General features: G+C 42.7%; 1 protein-coding gene across 5 annotated transcripts in view; it reads left to right on the top strand.

Moving 5' to 3' along the window:
• ARHGEF40 (Rho guanine nucleotide exchange factor 40) overlaps nt 1-12,296 on the top strand; it is a 52,742-nt gene extending 40,446 nt beyond the window's left edge. For 3 of the 5 annotated variants that reach the window (XM_060780610.2, XM_060780608.2, XM_067469938.1), the window contains exons 10-19: nt 1,652-1,769; nt 2,255-2,847; nt 3,746-3,992; nt 6,237-6,323; nt 7,250-7,474; nt 7,796-7,957; nt 8,679-8,841; nt 9,922-10,074; nt 10,163-10,269; nt 12,125-12,296. In XM_060780610.2, coding sequence (XP_060636593.2) covers nt 1,652-1,769; nt 2,255-2,847; nt 3,746-3,992; nt 6,237-6,323; nt 7,250-7,474; nt 7,796-7,957; nt 8,679-8,841; nt 9,922-10,074; nt 10,163-10,269; nt 12,125-12,220 — 1,951 coding nt within the window. In that variant the 3' untranslated portion in view covers nt 12,221-12,296. Of the gene's footprint in view, nt 1-1,651; nt 1,770-2,254; nt 2,848-3,745; nt 3,993-6,236; nt 6,324-7,249; nt 7,475-7,795; nt 7,958-8,678; nt 8,842-9,921; nt 10,075-10,162; nt 10,270-11,389; nt 11,444-12,124 lie in introns of those variants that run through there. The other 2 variants (XM_067469937.1, XM_067469939.1) reach the window with 2 other exon arrangements.
• Nucleotides 12,297-14,294: the final 1,998 nt, after the last annotated feature.

The following is a 14,294-nucleotide window of genomic DNA, read 5'->3' as shown; positions in this document are numbered from 1 at the left end:
ACACAATTAAACAGGAATAACACTTTCAAACCAGGAAAAGATTTTTTTTCAAACTTCATTACATAGTGTAATCAGTTGTACAACTTAAGTGTTTGTTGTTCTTTTTTGATACTCAAAATGTGCTGCTTAAGGTCAATGCTTGGAACATTATTTTTGAAAAATAGTTATAATGGACCCTTGGTGTCCACTCAATTTTGCTTCCAGGACACATACACACACACCATGGATACCAGAATCTGTGGATGCTCAACTCCCATTTTATACAATGGCGTAGTAAAATTGTATCCCTTATGCAAAATAGCAAAATCAAACTTTGCTTTTTGGAATTTTTTCTTTTGGAATATTTTCAAACCTTAGAGGGTTAAATCCATTGATAGAGAAGTTGTGGATATGGAGAGCAGATCATAGTTGTTTTAAAATTTTCCCAATAAAAAAGCTTAGAACATTCTTCTCTCTTTTTCATCCACCCCTTTACCTCCCTTCTTATAATGAAATGACAGGCTTATGAAATTTTTCTTTTCCTAGCTAGACAACAACAAAAAGAGGCCATTGGGATGCCATTGCAACCATTTGCTTTAGCTTGTTCTTAAGGAACAAAGGTCGAGGTGAGGATTAGGCACATTTCAATTGAACTTGGACCAGGGCCAGTTAATATCTTGGAGCAGTCCCGATACATTTGTTTGAAGCCATTGGCCTGACAAGGCTAGTGATGAGGAAACTCCTGCCTAATGGTCAGTTGTGATTCTTTTCAGTCCAGCCAATGAAATCCCAAAGAACAATTGGAACATGAGATTGGATTATGTTTTTATCTAGGAGTTGAAATGATTTGTTCTTACTGTTATGGTCTTAATTAATATGTTAATGCTTTTAAATGTTTTAATGATGTGGTTGGCATTGAATCGTTGCCTTGTGAACCGCCTCGAGTCGCCTGCGGGCTGAGAGGGGCGGAATATAAATATAGAAAATAAATAAATAAAGATAGAACTACTTCCTCATTTTTTTGCAGGCTGTGTGTGTGTGTTGACTTCAAATTGTGTTTCGACTTACAGTGGCCCCATGGATTTCCCAGAGTTTTCTTAAGCAAGGAGTACCCAAGAGGTGGTTTTGCAAGTACCTTCCTCTGAAATATAGCTTATTGTATCTGGTATTTGTTGGTGGTCTCCCAATCCATGTATTAACTAGAGCTGACCATACTTGGCTTCCATGATCAGAAGGGATCTGGTCCTTTTTGGGCATTTAGACCGTTAGATTTTAACTTCCTCCCTTAGCTTCATCATGAGGCAGATATTAAAAGAAAGCTGAGGATCTTATCCTCAAGGAGGACTTGCCTGCAGTCCTTTTCTTTTACCCTATTCCTTAGTGAGAATGTTCTGTACTGGTTGATGCATCTGAGAAATCCACTCCTTTCTTCTAGTAAATAGATGGCTTTTCCATATATTTATATCTCTCTCCCTTCAAAAGAGAGAGCATTATGATATACAATTCAAAAGCTCAAGAAGAAATGCATTATTTGGATTGGTTCTAAAATTTATTATGTCCCATGAAGGTCCTTGCTGGTATTAGCCTGCCTGCCAACTGTGAGCTTATTCCCTCCTCATTTTCCACAGAGGACTGCTATGCCCAGAGTGACCCACTGTTTTTCTTTCTTCAGTATGGAGGCTGTGGCTGCCACCAGGCTCTACCAAGAGGTGGATGAGGCCCTTCATGGACTTGTTCAACTCAGCAACCGGCGCTTGGAGGTGTTGCAGCAGGAGAGGGCAAGCACACAGGTAATTCCTAAAATATCTCTCATTAAATGTCTCTTTGGTAAATATGAAACTTCTTAGACTTTGGTGGGCTTTTTTTGCAGTTGAATCCACGAAAATTTTAGCTGAAGATACATTGAAACTCGTTGTACTAGTGGCTGTTTAACAAGGCGATGCCAAACTTGAAATGAGTAAAGAAAATGCCTTGAAACTAACTGATGGAAGTATATTTTTATGGTTAGGAACTTGAAATCCTAAAGATATTTTTTAGGAAAACATCTCTTGCTCCTATGCTCATAGCATGGAGCAAGCGGAATGCTACATGGCTTGGTTCAGTGCCACATTTGGTGCAGTGACTACTTAGTTTTCATTCCCTTAGGGCCAACACCATTTTAGTAGATAAGACATGAGACCCACTAAGGTAGCTTTATGGTGAAGGGGATCACATCTTTTTTGCTCTCTCTCTCAATCTCTCTTTTGTCTCCCTGGTCCCTATCCCGTCACAACAGATACAGCAGCAACCTCTGGAAGACAAGACATGCCTTGAATCTGCTGGTGACTGTGTGGAAGAGAAGAAGGAAGGGAAAAGGCCAGTGGAGGGCCTGGCTGAGGGGGCATCTTTGGAAAGGACAGTGTTACAAAGCCCCAGGTCCCAAGGAAAGACACCATCCTCCCCAGATTCTGGCTGTTCTCCACGGCCACGTGCCTGCAGCATCAGTGCCTCCTCTTCTCCCAAACACGGCTGGGGCTTGAGTGCTAGGTTTGGCTCTTCTTGCAGCCTAACCTCCCTTTTCCAGCCACTTGCCAGCCCTAAAGCCTCCCCCTGCTGTTCTCCCACTCGAAGCCATGCCTTGGAAAGTGGCAAGAAGAGGCAAAGCAGTCCCAAGTCACCCCTATCTCCAGCATCCCCTATGGCATTGCGGGCCTCGAGTGACCCAGGCCGGCCCAGTGTCCATATCCGTGGCCTGGAGGTGAGCAGCCGTGAGCTTGCAGACCGGAGCTGTTCTCCTCGTGAACATGTGTTGCTGAGTCGTAGTGGCACACACGTTGCTGAATCTCCTTGGGGAGCCACACCCCGTATGGAAAGAAGGCGTTGTCTTGGGTATGTAGAGATGGCACTGAAGTGGAGGTAGGACATCATCTCGTCCTTTACTGTGTTGTTAATCCAAAGCTATATCTAGGGCTGAACATTTTGCACTTTTGAGGGCCCAGATAGGTCATGTCAAAGACATTTTGCCATTTTCATTGCAGACAATGAAAATGGTAACCCTGCTTTCCACTCACAAACCAGGGGTATATTCAGAGCTAGACAAGAATAGTTTTGTGTCTGTTTCAGTAGGGTTTTGTCAGGAGACATTGCTAATGTACAGTGTTGTATAAATCAGACACACCTCTCCCTCATGTTGGTGTTACTGCATCCAAAATCTGCCGCAGATAAGGCAAGGGTGTCCTGAGAGTTGCACATAGTTCCCAGCTGTCCCCACAATTATTCTACATTTTAGATTTGAGGGAATTTTATTCAACCATGGATTTTCAATTCACTTCCAGGGCAAATAAAGGCACACAAGGGCTTAAAAACTAACAGGGAAAGGGGGAGAAGCAAAATCTTCTCATTCCTTGGAAGCTTTTATGAGTAGAAACAAACTGAAAACAATTTTCAATTTTAAGTGAAAAGAGTCCAGTGTTGATGGTGGGGAACATGCACCACTAGACCTGGAAGAAGCCAACCCCTGTGGAGTATTGACCATTGCCCTAATTGATTTAATATTTTGCAAACAAATATTATCCCCTTCTTTCTTGACTTCAATAGGCCCATATGCCTTAAATCAGTGTTTCCCAGAAACACTGATCTTTGGCCAAGATAATTGAGCTTTCTAAGAGTTAAAAAAACTTCCAAGAAACCTGGAGGACTAAAATTTGGGAATAATTGCTCTATGTCCAAGCAGAGCCAACCAATTCTGTATCTCATTGCTCATCCTTGTCCCCTACGTTATTCTCAGGGTACAACAACAGCTTCTAACAGAAATGCTGGAGTGTGAGCGGGATTATGTGAGTGCCCTTTCCCAGACTCTTTGCCTGTCTCAGGAGCCGGGAGGACAGGCCTGGCCAGCTGAGCTGCGATGCCTGGGCAGTGCTCTCCGGACCACACGAGACAAGTTGTTGGCTTTCCACAACAGCTGCCTCCTTGGAGAGTTGGAAGGATGCATGAACCACCCATCACGTGCTGGGGGCTGCTTCCTGCGCCATGTGAGTGTTCCCCACACCCCTCCAGCTAACCTCACTGACATTTGAAATCTTTTACTTTACTCTCTGCTGCATGTTGGGGTCCATTACCTATACCTCAAGTCATTCTCTCCTTCCTTTTCCTCACCTTTCTGGACAAAGCCTCTACAAGAGCCAATCTGTCATTGTGATTTAACCTTCAGCTTCTATTCTGTGCTCTGATGTACATGATATAATGATGATCAACAACATTACTGAGCATGTGTTGAAATATTATTTTGTATTAACTGTTAGTCACACTTGTCTCTCTTTGCAAGATAGGTAAGGCTTTCCAAAGGAGATGGTATGGTTTCCATATGGAGAAATTAATGCAACATTTCCCCATTTAGAAATATGAAACTATTAATTAGTGCATCTCTCATCTTATACCCTTCCTTCTTCCATATGCAAGCCTTTGGCTGGTTGCTCATTTTAACCATAGATAGTTGCTAAAAGCAGTGTTATTGTTGTTCTGTTGATCAAAGTGGTAATTACAGGTAGTAGTCTGTGAAATGTAAATGTTCTCACTCTTCAACACTTCAGCAAAATATATGGCAGTCACGACTAATTAGGGAGTAAATGTGGAACTTCTATGTATTGCAGACAGTTTGTAATATAAAGTGAAGGTGGGAAACTCTGATTTGCCAGATGCTTTCTGTCTTCCTTTATCATTGGACATGCTGGTTAGGAATGGACTGAAACCAGAATCTAAAAACAACCCTAGTCACCCAAGCTCATGGTTTGAGGCTGGCACATAAATATACAACCTGAGTATGTTTGAGTGCACAGTGTAGCAGTTTAAGTGAAAGTCTGACTTTTTATGGGTTATGAATGGCATGAATCATCTTTACCCCTTTTCTGGTGATTGGATGAAAAGCTAAACTACCAGCCAACCTGGATCCATTTACATTATACAATTGTAGCACAATAACTCTACTGGCTGCTATGATTCAATTCAGTGGAATCCCAGGGTTGGTAGTTCAGTGTGTAAATAATACTTTTGCAGTACTAGTACCACAGGAGCCCCCGGTGGCGCAGTGGGTTAAACCTCTGTGCCGGCAGGACTGAAGACCGAGCTCCCTCTATCAGCTCCAGCTCCTCATGCGGGGACATGAGAGAAGCCTCCCACAAGGATGATAAAAACATCAAATCAATCAGGCGTCCCCTGGGCAACGTCCTTGCAGACGGCCAATTCTCTCATACCAGAAGCGACTTGCAGTTTCTCAAGTCACTCCTGACATGATAAAAAAAAAGCTAGTACCACAGTCCTGTCTCTCAGTGTTTTCAGTACCGTCCTGTGTTCCATCTTCTGCACCAAATCTTGTTCTTTTTGATTCCGTACTCAGCTTTCTTCTTGCATTCTAAAATCCTTTACACCTGGGTTGTGACAACTTGTCCTACTCCAAATATTATTGGTTTGCCATCCCCATCAGCCCTATTATGCTGGATCAAATCAAAAGTTGATCCCAATCAGCATTCTGTCCATAGAATTATTATCCAATTGCTGGATATGCATGCAAATGCACTCCAAAATTATACACAGAAGCAAATTGTCCCATAACCTTTCTCATTTCACTGTGTTGACTAAGGCTGATGGAAATTGCAATTCAGCCATATCTGGAGGGCCACAAATTGCTTATCCTTTTTTTGAAACAAGTTTTCAATATATGTGTTCCCTTTTATGTTTGCTTTTGCAAGTTCTACTTCTTTATAAATGTGTTCCTTCTCTGCATGTTCTTCATAGAAGCGGAGAAAATGCTCCCCTTTGGATATGGACTAGACTGCCTTTCCAAACATACCTCAAATGATGCTGCATTCCAATTCCATTTAATGGAAGTTGCAGTCGAACAAGATTTGTACTGCAATTTTACTCATATATTAGAGCTACCACTACTTCTACAGCTACCACCACTCCCACATCCTCCTCTCCTCCTCCTTGTAGTTTGCTCTGTTTCTGTGCCTTTGACAACCTGGCACACCAAGATGGAACTGATAATAGATATGAAATATTCGGTAATTGTCAGACTGTGGTTTAAAAAACAGAGCCACAGGGTCAAAAATAGTTTTGAAGTTTTGACTTGTCTCTAAAGTTTGTGTTCCCATTTGGTAGGTTGGGAGATGGAAGTCCAAAAGACCAGTCTTTTGTGTAGGCTCTAGCATTTGCTTTCTTCTATTGTAGCTTCTGCTAGGCTGACTGAATGAGAGAGACTTTCCCCTTTTTGTCTTTAGGGGGCGAAACTTCAGCTTTATGCCACCTATGCCAAAGATCACCATAAATTCCAGGCTGCTCTGGCTTCACTTCGAGCATCCAGCAAGGTATGAGCTGCGGGTCACATGCAATGTGGGGGTGGAGGTTCACCTTTGAACTTTTGTGGTGGGCAAAATTAATAGCTTGTTTGGCAGTAGCTGAAAAGAACGATTTTCGCACATAATAGAGTCCTTTCACCCATTTGTAAATGGAATGCCTTACAGTGGTGTGGAGGAGTGCAGAGAAAATGGATCCAAGATGCAAGTGTTCAATAAGAGCTGAATGTACATTGTGCGGAGCCTTGTGTTATGTTTCAGAATTCATATATGGCTCTGCACAGACAAGTTTTATCTTACAATTACTCTGCCACAAATGTCATATTTTACATGGAGTCCTAGTGATAAACTTTAGTATGTCTTCCATAGTTTCTGTCTTTTCTCTTACCTAAAAACCTGCGTTAAGAAGGAAAAGACAGAATAGCCAGTTTTGACTTGTAGTATAAGGAATCCCTAGCTTAGGCAGGCAGTGGCCAGATATCACAGATCTGCTTTCCCTGTTTGCAGCCTCGGAGGACAATTTCACACCACAGAGAATGCATTTTTCGTTTCCTTTCTGATTTTATTTGGCTTAAAATGGCCACCCACATCTTGTGAGGTTAGAAAGAAATGGTTTAGCCACACCTAAGACTTAGAGAAAAGCTTTTTCAACCCAAAAGTGACAAGAAGTTTCTCTTGGAGTTAACATATGGTGTTTACTTTCAGTTAGGAGTCTTGGAGGCTTTAAAAACAGACTTGATGACTTTATATGACCCTTGGATGACATTTCCAATCCCTGCTCTAGTACATCACTGGAAAGCACCCTGCATCTTCTTTTTCTCATTAGGTCTGTGGGTTTCCTGGCAGTCTGGTGGAGCAAGGCCAGGAGCCTAAGTGCTTGGTTTTTGGACTGTCATGCTCAACAAGCTCATTTATCTTTATCTCCACTCTCTTTGCAGAAGAGCCCACCGGACTTGCTTGAGGATGGGCCCGCAGCCCGCACTTTGCGTGTGCCCCTGGAGCAGCTGGAGCGGTATCGGCGCTTCTTGGGTGAGCTGCTACGCGAATGTGAGCTCGAGCGGGGGCCCGAGCGCCAAGCCCTGCAGGAGGCCCAGCAACTGCTGGAAGCCCAGGAGCAGCGAGGCAGGGATCTGCTGGCCGCCGAGCAGATCCGGGGCTGCGAGGTGAGCGCATGGGCGCTCCCAGCGTGCAGCGCTGCATCCTTCCTTTTCCATAGCTGTGCATGTACTGCTGCTTCCTCTGTTGTTTATTTGATGCCCAGCTTCAATTATCCTATGCTCTAATACTTGCTCAGTGGTGGAGACTCTTTGTACTTATGACATTGTAATGTTTTTGCTCAAGCCTGAGGAATGCTAAGTAGGAGTACCTAGTGAGTAAACTGGAGGATGGGGCATTTTTACTGCTTCTTTTGGAACTGCTTGAAGGGCAAGAGAGTGGGCAATGCCATCCTCAAGATGTTGATCAGAATACTTTTGCCCCTACAGATGAAACTGTCTGAACAAGGACCACTCTTGCAACGTGGTGAGCTCACTGTGGTGTGCGGGCGTCGTAAGTGTCAACGTCACTTGTTTCTCTTTGAGCAGCTGTTGCTCTTCACCAAGTGCAAAGGAACTGAGGGCAGCTACGTCTGCAAACAGGCCTTGCAGGTAGGTGGAGTCATGATAGCTCTTCTATCTCCAGATGATGATGATGATGATGATGATGATGATGATGATGATGATGATAATAATAATAATAATACTTTATACCCCACCACCATCTCCCCAAGGGGACTCAGAGCGGCTTACATGAGGCCAAGCCCGACAACACATCAAAAGACAAAAAGCAATAAGCAAATAAAACAATACAATTGATATAAATCACATATAAAACAATAACACACAAAGATTTAAAAACCTATGATAAGACAGTCACTTGAAATAGAATTGTAACCTGTTTGGGGGGGGGGGTGCTTGTGATAGTCAGATTTGCATATGAAACAAGAAATGTCAAGCAAAATGGTGATGAGATTTAAGGAAACAAGGATATATTGGACTACTGGGCTGTAAAGTGGAATAAAATTCAGAAAAGACAGATTGTAAAATGCAGCGAAGGACTGGCTAATTCATTAGTACCTTTTCTGAAATAATGAGATAAAACTATATTTTCACCGGGGAGGAGAGACTAAATTTTTAGATCATAGAAACTGTATTTGAGCTCTTTTTCTAGATGTCCTGCTGCCCTTTGCAATAAGATTGACCTGTCTTTCCCTACCCTGCACATTTCTCAGTCTTGACCAATAATGTCCTACTTGCAGATGGACCTACTTGCAGATGGACCAAGTACAATATCAACTTAACCATCTCTCCATATTTTCTTTTGGCACAGACAGCTTCCATGGGTTTGACGGAGAGTGTGGGACCTACTGGGCTACGCTTTGAACTGTGGTTTGGACGAGGATCAGCCCGACAGGCCTTCACACTGCAGGCAGCCTCTGCTGAGGTCAAACATCAATGGACAAATGTTATAGCCCAACTGCTGTGGAGACAGGGTAGGTCAATGCCAAAGAGAATGGTGATCATGGAGTTGCAGTAGGGCTATTATTTTGCAGAATTATACTTTGCTTTAAGAAATCCTTAAGGCTCTGTACTGACAGAGAAGAACAGATGGAAAGAGCTAAGAGAATGAACCTTTCTTCTACGAGGAATGTTAGTGATTTTTAAAAAATCTTCCACATAGTCAATACTTAGATAAGCTTCAAGAAATAAATTGACCTAAGCAAAATAAAATAAAGGTAAAAGATGGGGAAACATAATTCTTTTCCTAGCACTGGAATGGTTTCAGAATGGGCAACTGTTGAATCGCCTGGATTTAAGCATTCCCGAGTCAGGTGCCACCACAGAAAGGACCCTTCAGTTGCCTAGAGAAAAGGCTGCAATGAAGTTAACTCGTTTAGCCATTTCTTACTCCTGAAAACTGGTGTGTCAGAGTAGAATACACTCTGATCCTACCATTCAAGTGAGACAAGTACCATGGGCTGCAAATACTGGAGCGGGTGCAAAACAGCAATAATATTTGGGGGAAGGGAGCAATGTAAGCAGCTTTCCTGTAACCCATAGGCTAGCCTGCAATTCTCTGACATGATGCAGATCTTGCCCTGTCTTGAAGTAGTGTTTGTAACTGCCAGTCTGGTAGCTTCTTTCTGTGAATGATGTGAGGGATCTTGTACTTTTCTCAGGCAGGAAAGTGTCTATTTTCCTGTGGTGGTTCTGTCTGTCATTGAAAGGAGAGTCTGTTTCCTTTTATAAAAGGGAAAGAAGAGGAGGATTGTGCATAATTTTTATACAACATCCCAGAGCACAATCCCTCTTTGTGGAGAAAATATGAAAAGTGTTTACATATTTAAAATATGCAAAGTATAGGAACAAGGCATGGTTGTTTAATGCATGCTATTCCTAATGCAGTTTCCTGCTTTCCACATGACATTAAGTTGGAGAAGAAAAGAAGGGGTAAAAGAGTTGTGTGAAATGAGATGTTTTCTTGGTAATTTGGGAGACTTCTGCTAGGACTTATAAGATGCTTGAAGCATCACAATGCCTTAGGCGTTTCTCTTTCTCTTCCACTGCTTCAGCTGCCCACCCATCTGTCTCTATGAGCATATCCTCCTGCCCTTCCCAGCGTTTGGCCCCTCTGGGCTTGAGTCCTGGGTCCCCTACTGGGCTTTCTTTGCCTGGACATTTTGAGGAGGAAGAATGGGACCCAGATGTTAAGCCTATTCCAAAAGGTGAGTTCACTGCAGTTCTCTTAGTCTTCTCTGTGGGAGTCACTGTTCAGGCTAGAACTTAATTGTGCTTGTTTTTCTTTTCTGTTAGCTGAGACCCCTGACTCCACTGGAACTTCCCCAGTCCATCCAGAACCACTTAGACAAGGAAGAGGATCCTTACCCAGCAGCAACTCTGCTCTAGGGCACCATCCGTCGGTGAGATTACTTGATATACTGAATTACTGTTGACAAGGCTCCTTTGTCCGAGCCACAATTGGCCCTACATATCCAAGGAGAGTATATCCACAGACTCCACCAAACATTACTTGATTTTTTTAATCTCAAAAAGGAAAGGATTTTGACATTTTATATCAAGTAAACGTTTCCCCTGACATTAAATCTAGTTGTGTCTGACTCTGGGGGGTGGTGCTCATCTCCATTTCTAAGCCGAAGAGCCAGCGTTGTTCATAGACTTCTCCAAGGTCATGTGGCTGGCATGGCTGTATGAAGTGCAATTACCTTCCCGTAGTAACGGTACCTATTGATCTACTCAAACTTGCATGTTTTTGAACTGCTAGGTTGGCAGAAGCTGGAGCTAACAGTGGGAGCTCACCCCACTCCCCAGATTCGAACTAGCAACCTTTTGGTCAGCAAGTTCCGCAGCACAGTGGTTTAAACCGCTGTGCCATGAGGGGGCCTTTATATTAAAGAAATCATTTTACTATGTCATTGTTTATAGCAGTATTTAAGCAGCCATGGAATACGGTATCCACAGCGGTGGGCGGGCTTGGAGCCAAACTCCAGTGGATACTAAGGACCTATTATTGCTTAGACTTTGTTGAGGCGGCAGAGAGAGTATGGAGGTTTTGTAAATGCTCCTCCATTGAAAGAAACACCTATCCATTGAAAAAAATCTGGCATAGCAAGTACAAAAGGTCTTTCTGCTGTACTATCTTCCTACAGAATTTAGAATGTACTGTCTGCACTCTCCAGATGTTTGGAGCTTGAAGTGGTGTGTTCCAGGAAAAGTGTTACCACTTGCTTATGCTGGTTTATATAACTGACCCGATCTAGAAAAGTGGGGAAACCGCCTTTCAGATATCTGGTTTTGGACTTCAGCTCCCAGGAGTCTTAGCCTTTGCAGTGGTGTACCCCACCCTCTGCTTCCCTTATGTCAGTTATGAAAGCACCAGAAACATTCTCATCTGAGGTGTGCATAGAACTCTGTATATGTTGAGTGTGCTCTTTGTGCACAAGATGGTATAATCCTCCTGTCCCACCCTTCCCCCTTCAGGGTTCACCATCATGGCTTTCATGTGTTTTCTTTATTTGCCAGATCTCTGGCCTTGCCGGCGAACCAGTGACCCCACTCTGAGGCCATGGCGGCCAGGTATTACAGTGCCCATGCCAAACCTCTTTGCCTTTGTGCAACCCCTTCAACCCCAACCTTTTACTTGCTACTGACTGTCCCCCCTTCCCCTAAAGTCTAGCACAAGGCATTCTCACATCTTTCTCTTAGTCTATATTTTTCCAGACATACTTTCTTGCCCCAAATGTTGACTTCACCCTTGTTTAAAATGTGTGATCCTGTATTTTGGTGCTTTTTAAAATATATATAACAACCTATCTTTACCTCTTTGCCGTTCTTCTGTCTTTATATGCCAATCTCATTTGTCCCTATACTACTACTATTGTTTAAAATCTATCTCAGTACCAATAGAGCTGGTTGAATATTACTAATAAAAGTTAGTAATTATCTCGCTCTGAGATAAGGTATGTTCTTATTTGGTGAACTTGGGTGAGATGCTTTTTCTCAGCATTGTTGTTGTAAGCTGTTATGGAAACAGAATGCAAAGATATAGCCTAGTTAGTCCAGATTATCAGTATGCAAAGGGATTTTGTAGTACCTTTGGGACTGATAGAAAGAATGATGGAAACTGTTTTGGGAATAGAACTTTAAATGTTCTATATAAAAAGATGGACTACCAAATATGTAGCTTAGCAAAACTTTTGCGTAGTGTTGGGACCCTTTCTTTGTATGCGTGCTCATTTATCCCTCTTTCTTTTACAGCATTGGGTGTGGAGCCTTCACCGGAAACTCTTCTCCCCCAGCAGTCATGGAAGGCAGGACTCAATCTCCAGGGACTCTGGGAACAGAACAGTCTAAGCTCCAAAGAATACTGGAGGGGGGACATGGCATGAATGAGTGCCATTGTCAAACAGTATTATACAGTGTCATCCGATGGTTCTCCTACACACTTCACTCTGCTGCCATCCAATAGGAACGCCCAGACATGGCTGTGATGATACCCTGGGATGCTTCTGTTCCCATGCCACACCCAACCAGTGCCTTTCCCACCATTTTCTTGGGCTGCGACTTTACTGAAAGTTATTGGCAAAGCTGATGCTGTTGGTGGTGAAATGAAGTTCTGTTCCAGACAAAGAAGGACAAACCAACAAGCTGAGGAAATTCTGTTGAGTCAGTCCTTATTCATCAGTGATCATGTCTATTACATTGCTCAGTTTCCTGGTGCCCTGTCTCCAATCACAGCTGTGAGTCCCTAGGCAAATTGGTGCTTTGCTTAGTGTGATGGGAGTTGAAAGAACAAACCTGGGATGTAATGGCTAAGCAACTATAGGAAGTCCATCTGGAACCACATTCAGAGGAAAAGAAGAGGAAAGAGGTGTGCTAGGTTGCATTGGTGGGGGAGATGGACATAGGACATAGCCACTTCCATCTTATTTGAAGGAACTCAGAGTCACCTCTAGATGAATCATGGAAACTAAATGATAATAGCAATATAGTTAATGCTGCAGATGCTTTCCTGGATTGTACCCCTTAGAATGTAGATAGGAAGCAGTTTAACCCCTTTGGATCTTCCCCACTGCAAGCAGGAAGAATGGACCTTCTCACACTGGTGTATCAAAAGTTCTGGCCTGGTCATACCCTTTATGTGTGTTAAAAATTATACATGGTTTGCCAAGAAAGAACACTTGGTGAAGTGTCTCTTCCACACAGACAAACTTGCAATCTAAGAACATACAGTCCAAGACATTCTGCTACACAAGATTTCCCCCTCAACACTCAAGGAAGTGGGCCTGAAAAGGCACAAAATATGTAATTAAAGAATTATTGTAATTGGAAGATGGCACATAAAACTGGCAAAGTCTGCAAGACCCGTTATTAGACAGACTTATAATTCATCAAAATGTTAACTCTTTGGCTGCTATTTCTAATTAATTCCAAAGAATTTAGTAGCCATAATACATAGGTCTTTCTTCAATTTACAGATAAATACTGTGGCTCTCTACTAATGCCCATTTTGGGGGAGTTTTTTTCATGTCAGGAACGACTTGAGAAACTGCAAGTCGCTTCTGATGTGAGAGAATTGGCAATCTGCAACAACATTGCCCAAGGAACACCCAAATGTTTTACTATCCTGTGGGAGGCTTCTCTCGTGTTCCTGCATGAGAAGCTGGAGCTGACAGATGGGAGCTCACCCCACTCCCCAGATTTGAACCACCAACGTTTTGGTCAACAGTCCTGCTGGCACGAGGGTTTAGCCCATTGCGCCACCGGGGACCATATAAGTGCAACCACTTTTTAAAGACACTGGTGCTAGTCTGCTTTGCCCAAATTAGTTTACTTCCCCCTTTTAGGATTAGAACAGATTTCTCCATTTTCAACCACTTGTTTGAGAAGACTAGTCTTAGTCTGTATTGCCATAAGTTACTGATAAAATATATTACAAAAAAGCAATTCCAGAGTTACAGACCTGGGAAAAATTAGTCTTAGCTGTAATGATGCCAGGTGGCAAGGATGTAAACCTGTGGATAGCCTGTATTATTTTAGGACCAGCTAGGCATAGCAGGTCTATGCATTTACATTTCCTTTATTATGAAACTGAATTCGTTTTAACTGTAAAAGTGGGCAGATGGCTAAGAGGTACATTGTGTATTTCCCAGATTGCAGTTTATCTCCCTGAACACTTGGCTTTTTAAATGCTCAGATGAGACAATGCTCTCATTATGTGTTCAGCAACCATGTTTGGATGTTTTCTTTTTGTATTTAATTTTTGTTTTTAAACATCAATAAGTGCAAGTGACAGGTGTAATTTTCATCAGCAGGGTGGTTTGAATTTTCCTTAGCTAAAATCTGAGCTAAAATTGTCTACTTATCCTGATGTTAGCCCATCACCACCAAGTAAGACCTTTTTTGTCAACAAAACAGGGGTTGTTAC

This window comes from Anolis sagrei, chromosome 6 (genome assembly GCF_037176765.1).
Source record: "Anolis sagrei isolate rAnoSag1 chromosome 6, rAnoSag1.mat, whole genome shotgun sequence".
In the NCBI taxonomy this organism is placed as follows: Eukaryota; Metazoa; Chordata; class Lepidosauria; order Squamata; family Dactyloidae; genus Anolis; species Anolis sagrei.
Note: the sequence above shows the minus strand (reverse complement) of the source record. Positions and strands in the feature narration are given on the sequence as shown.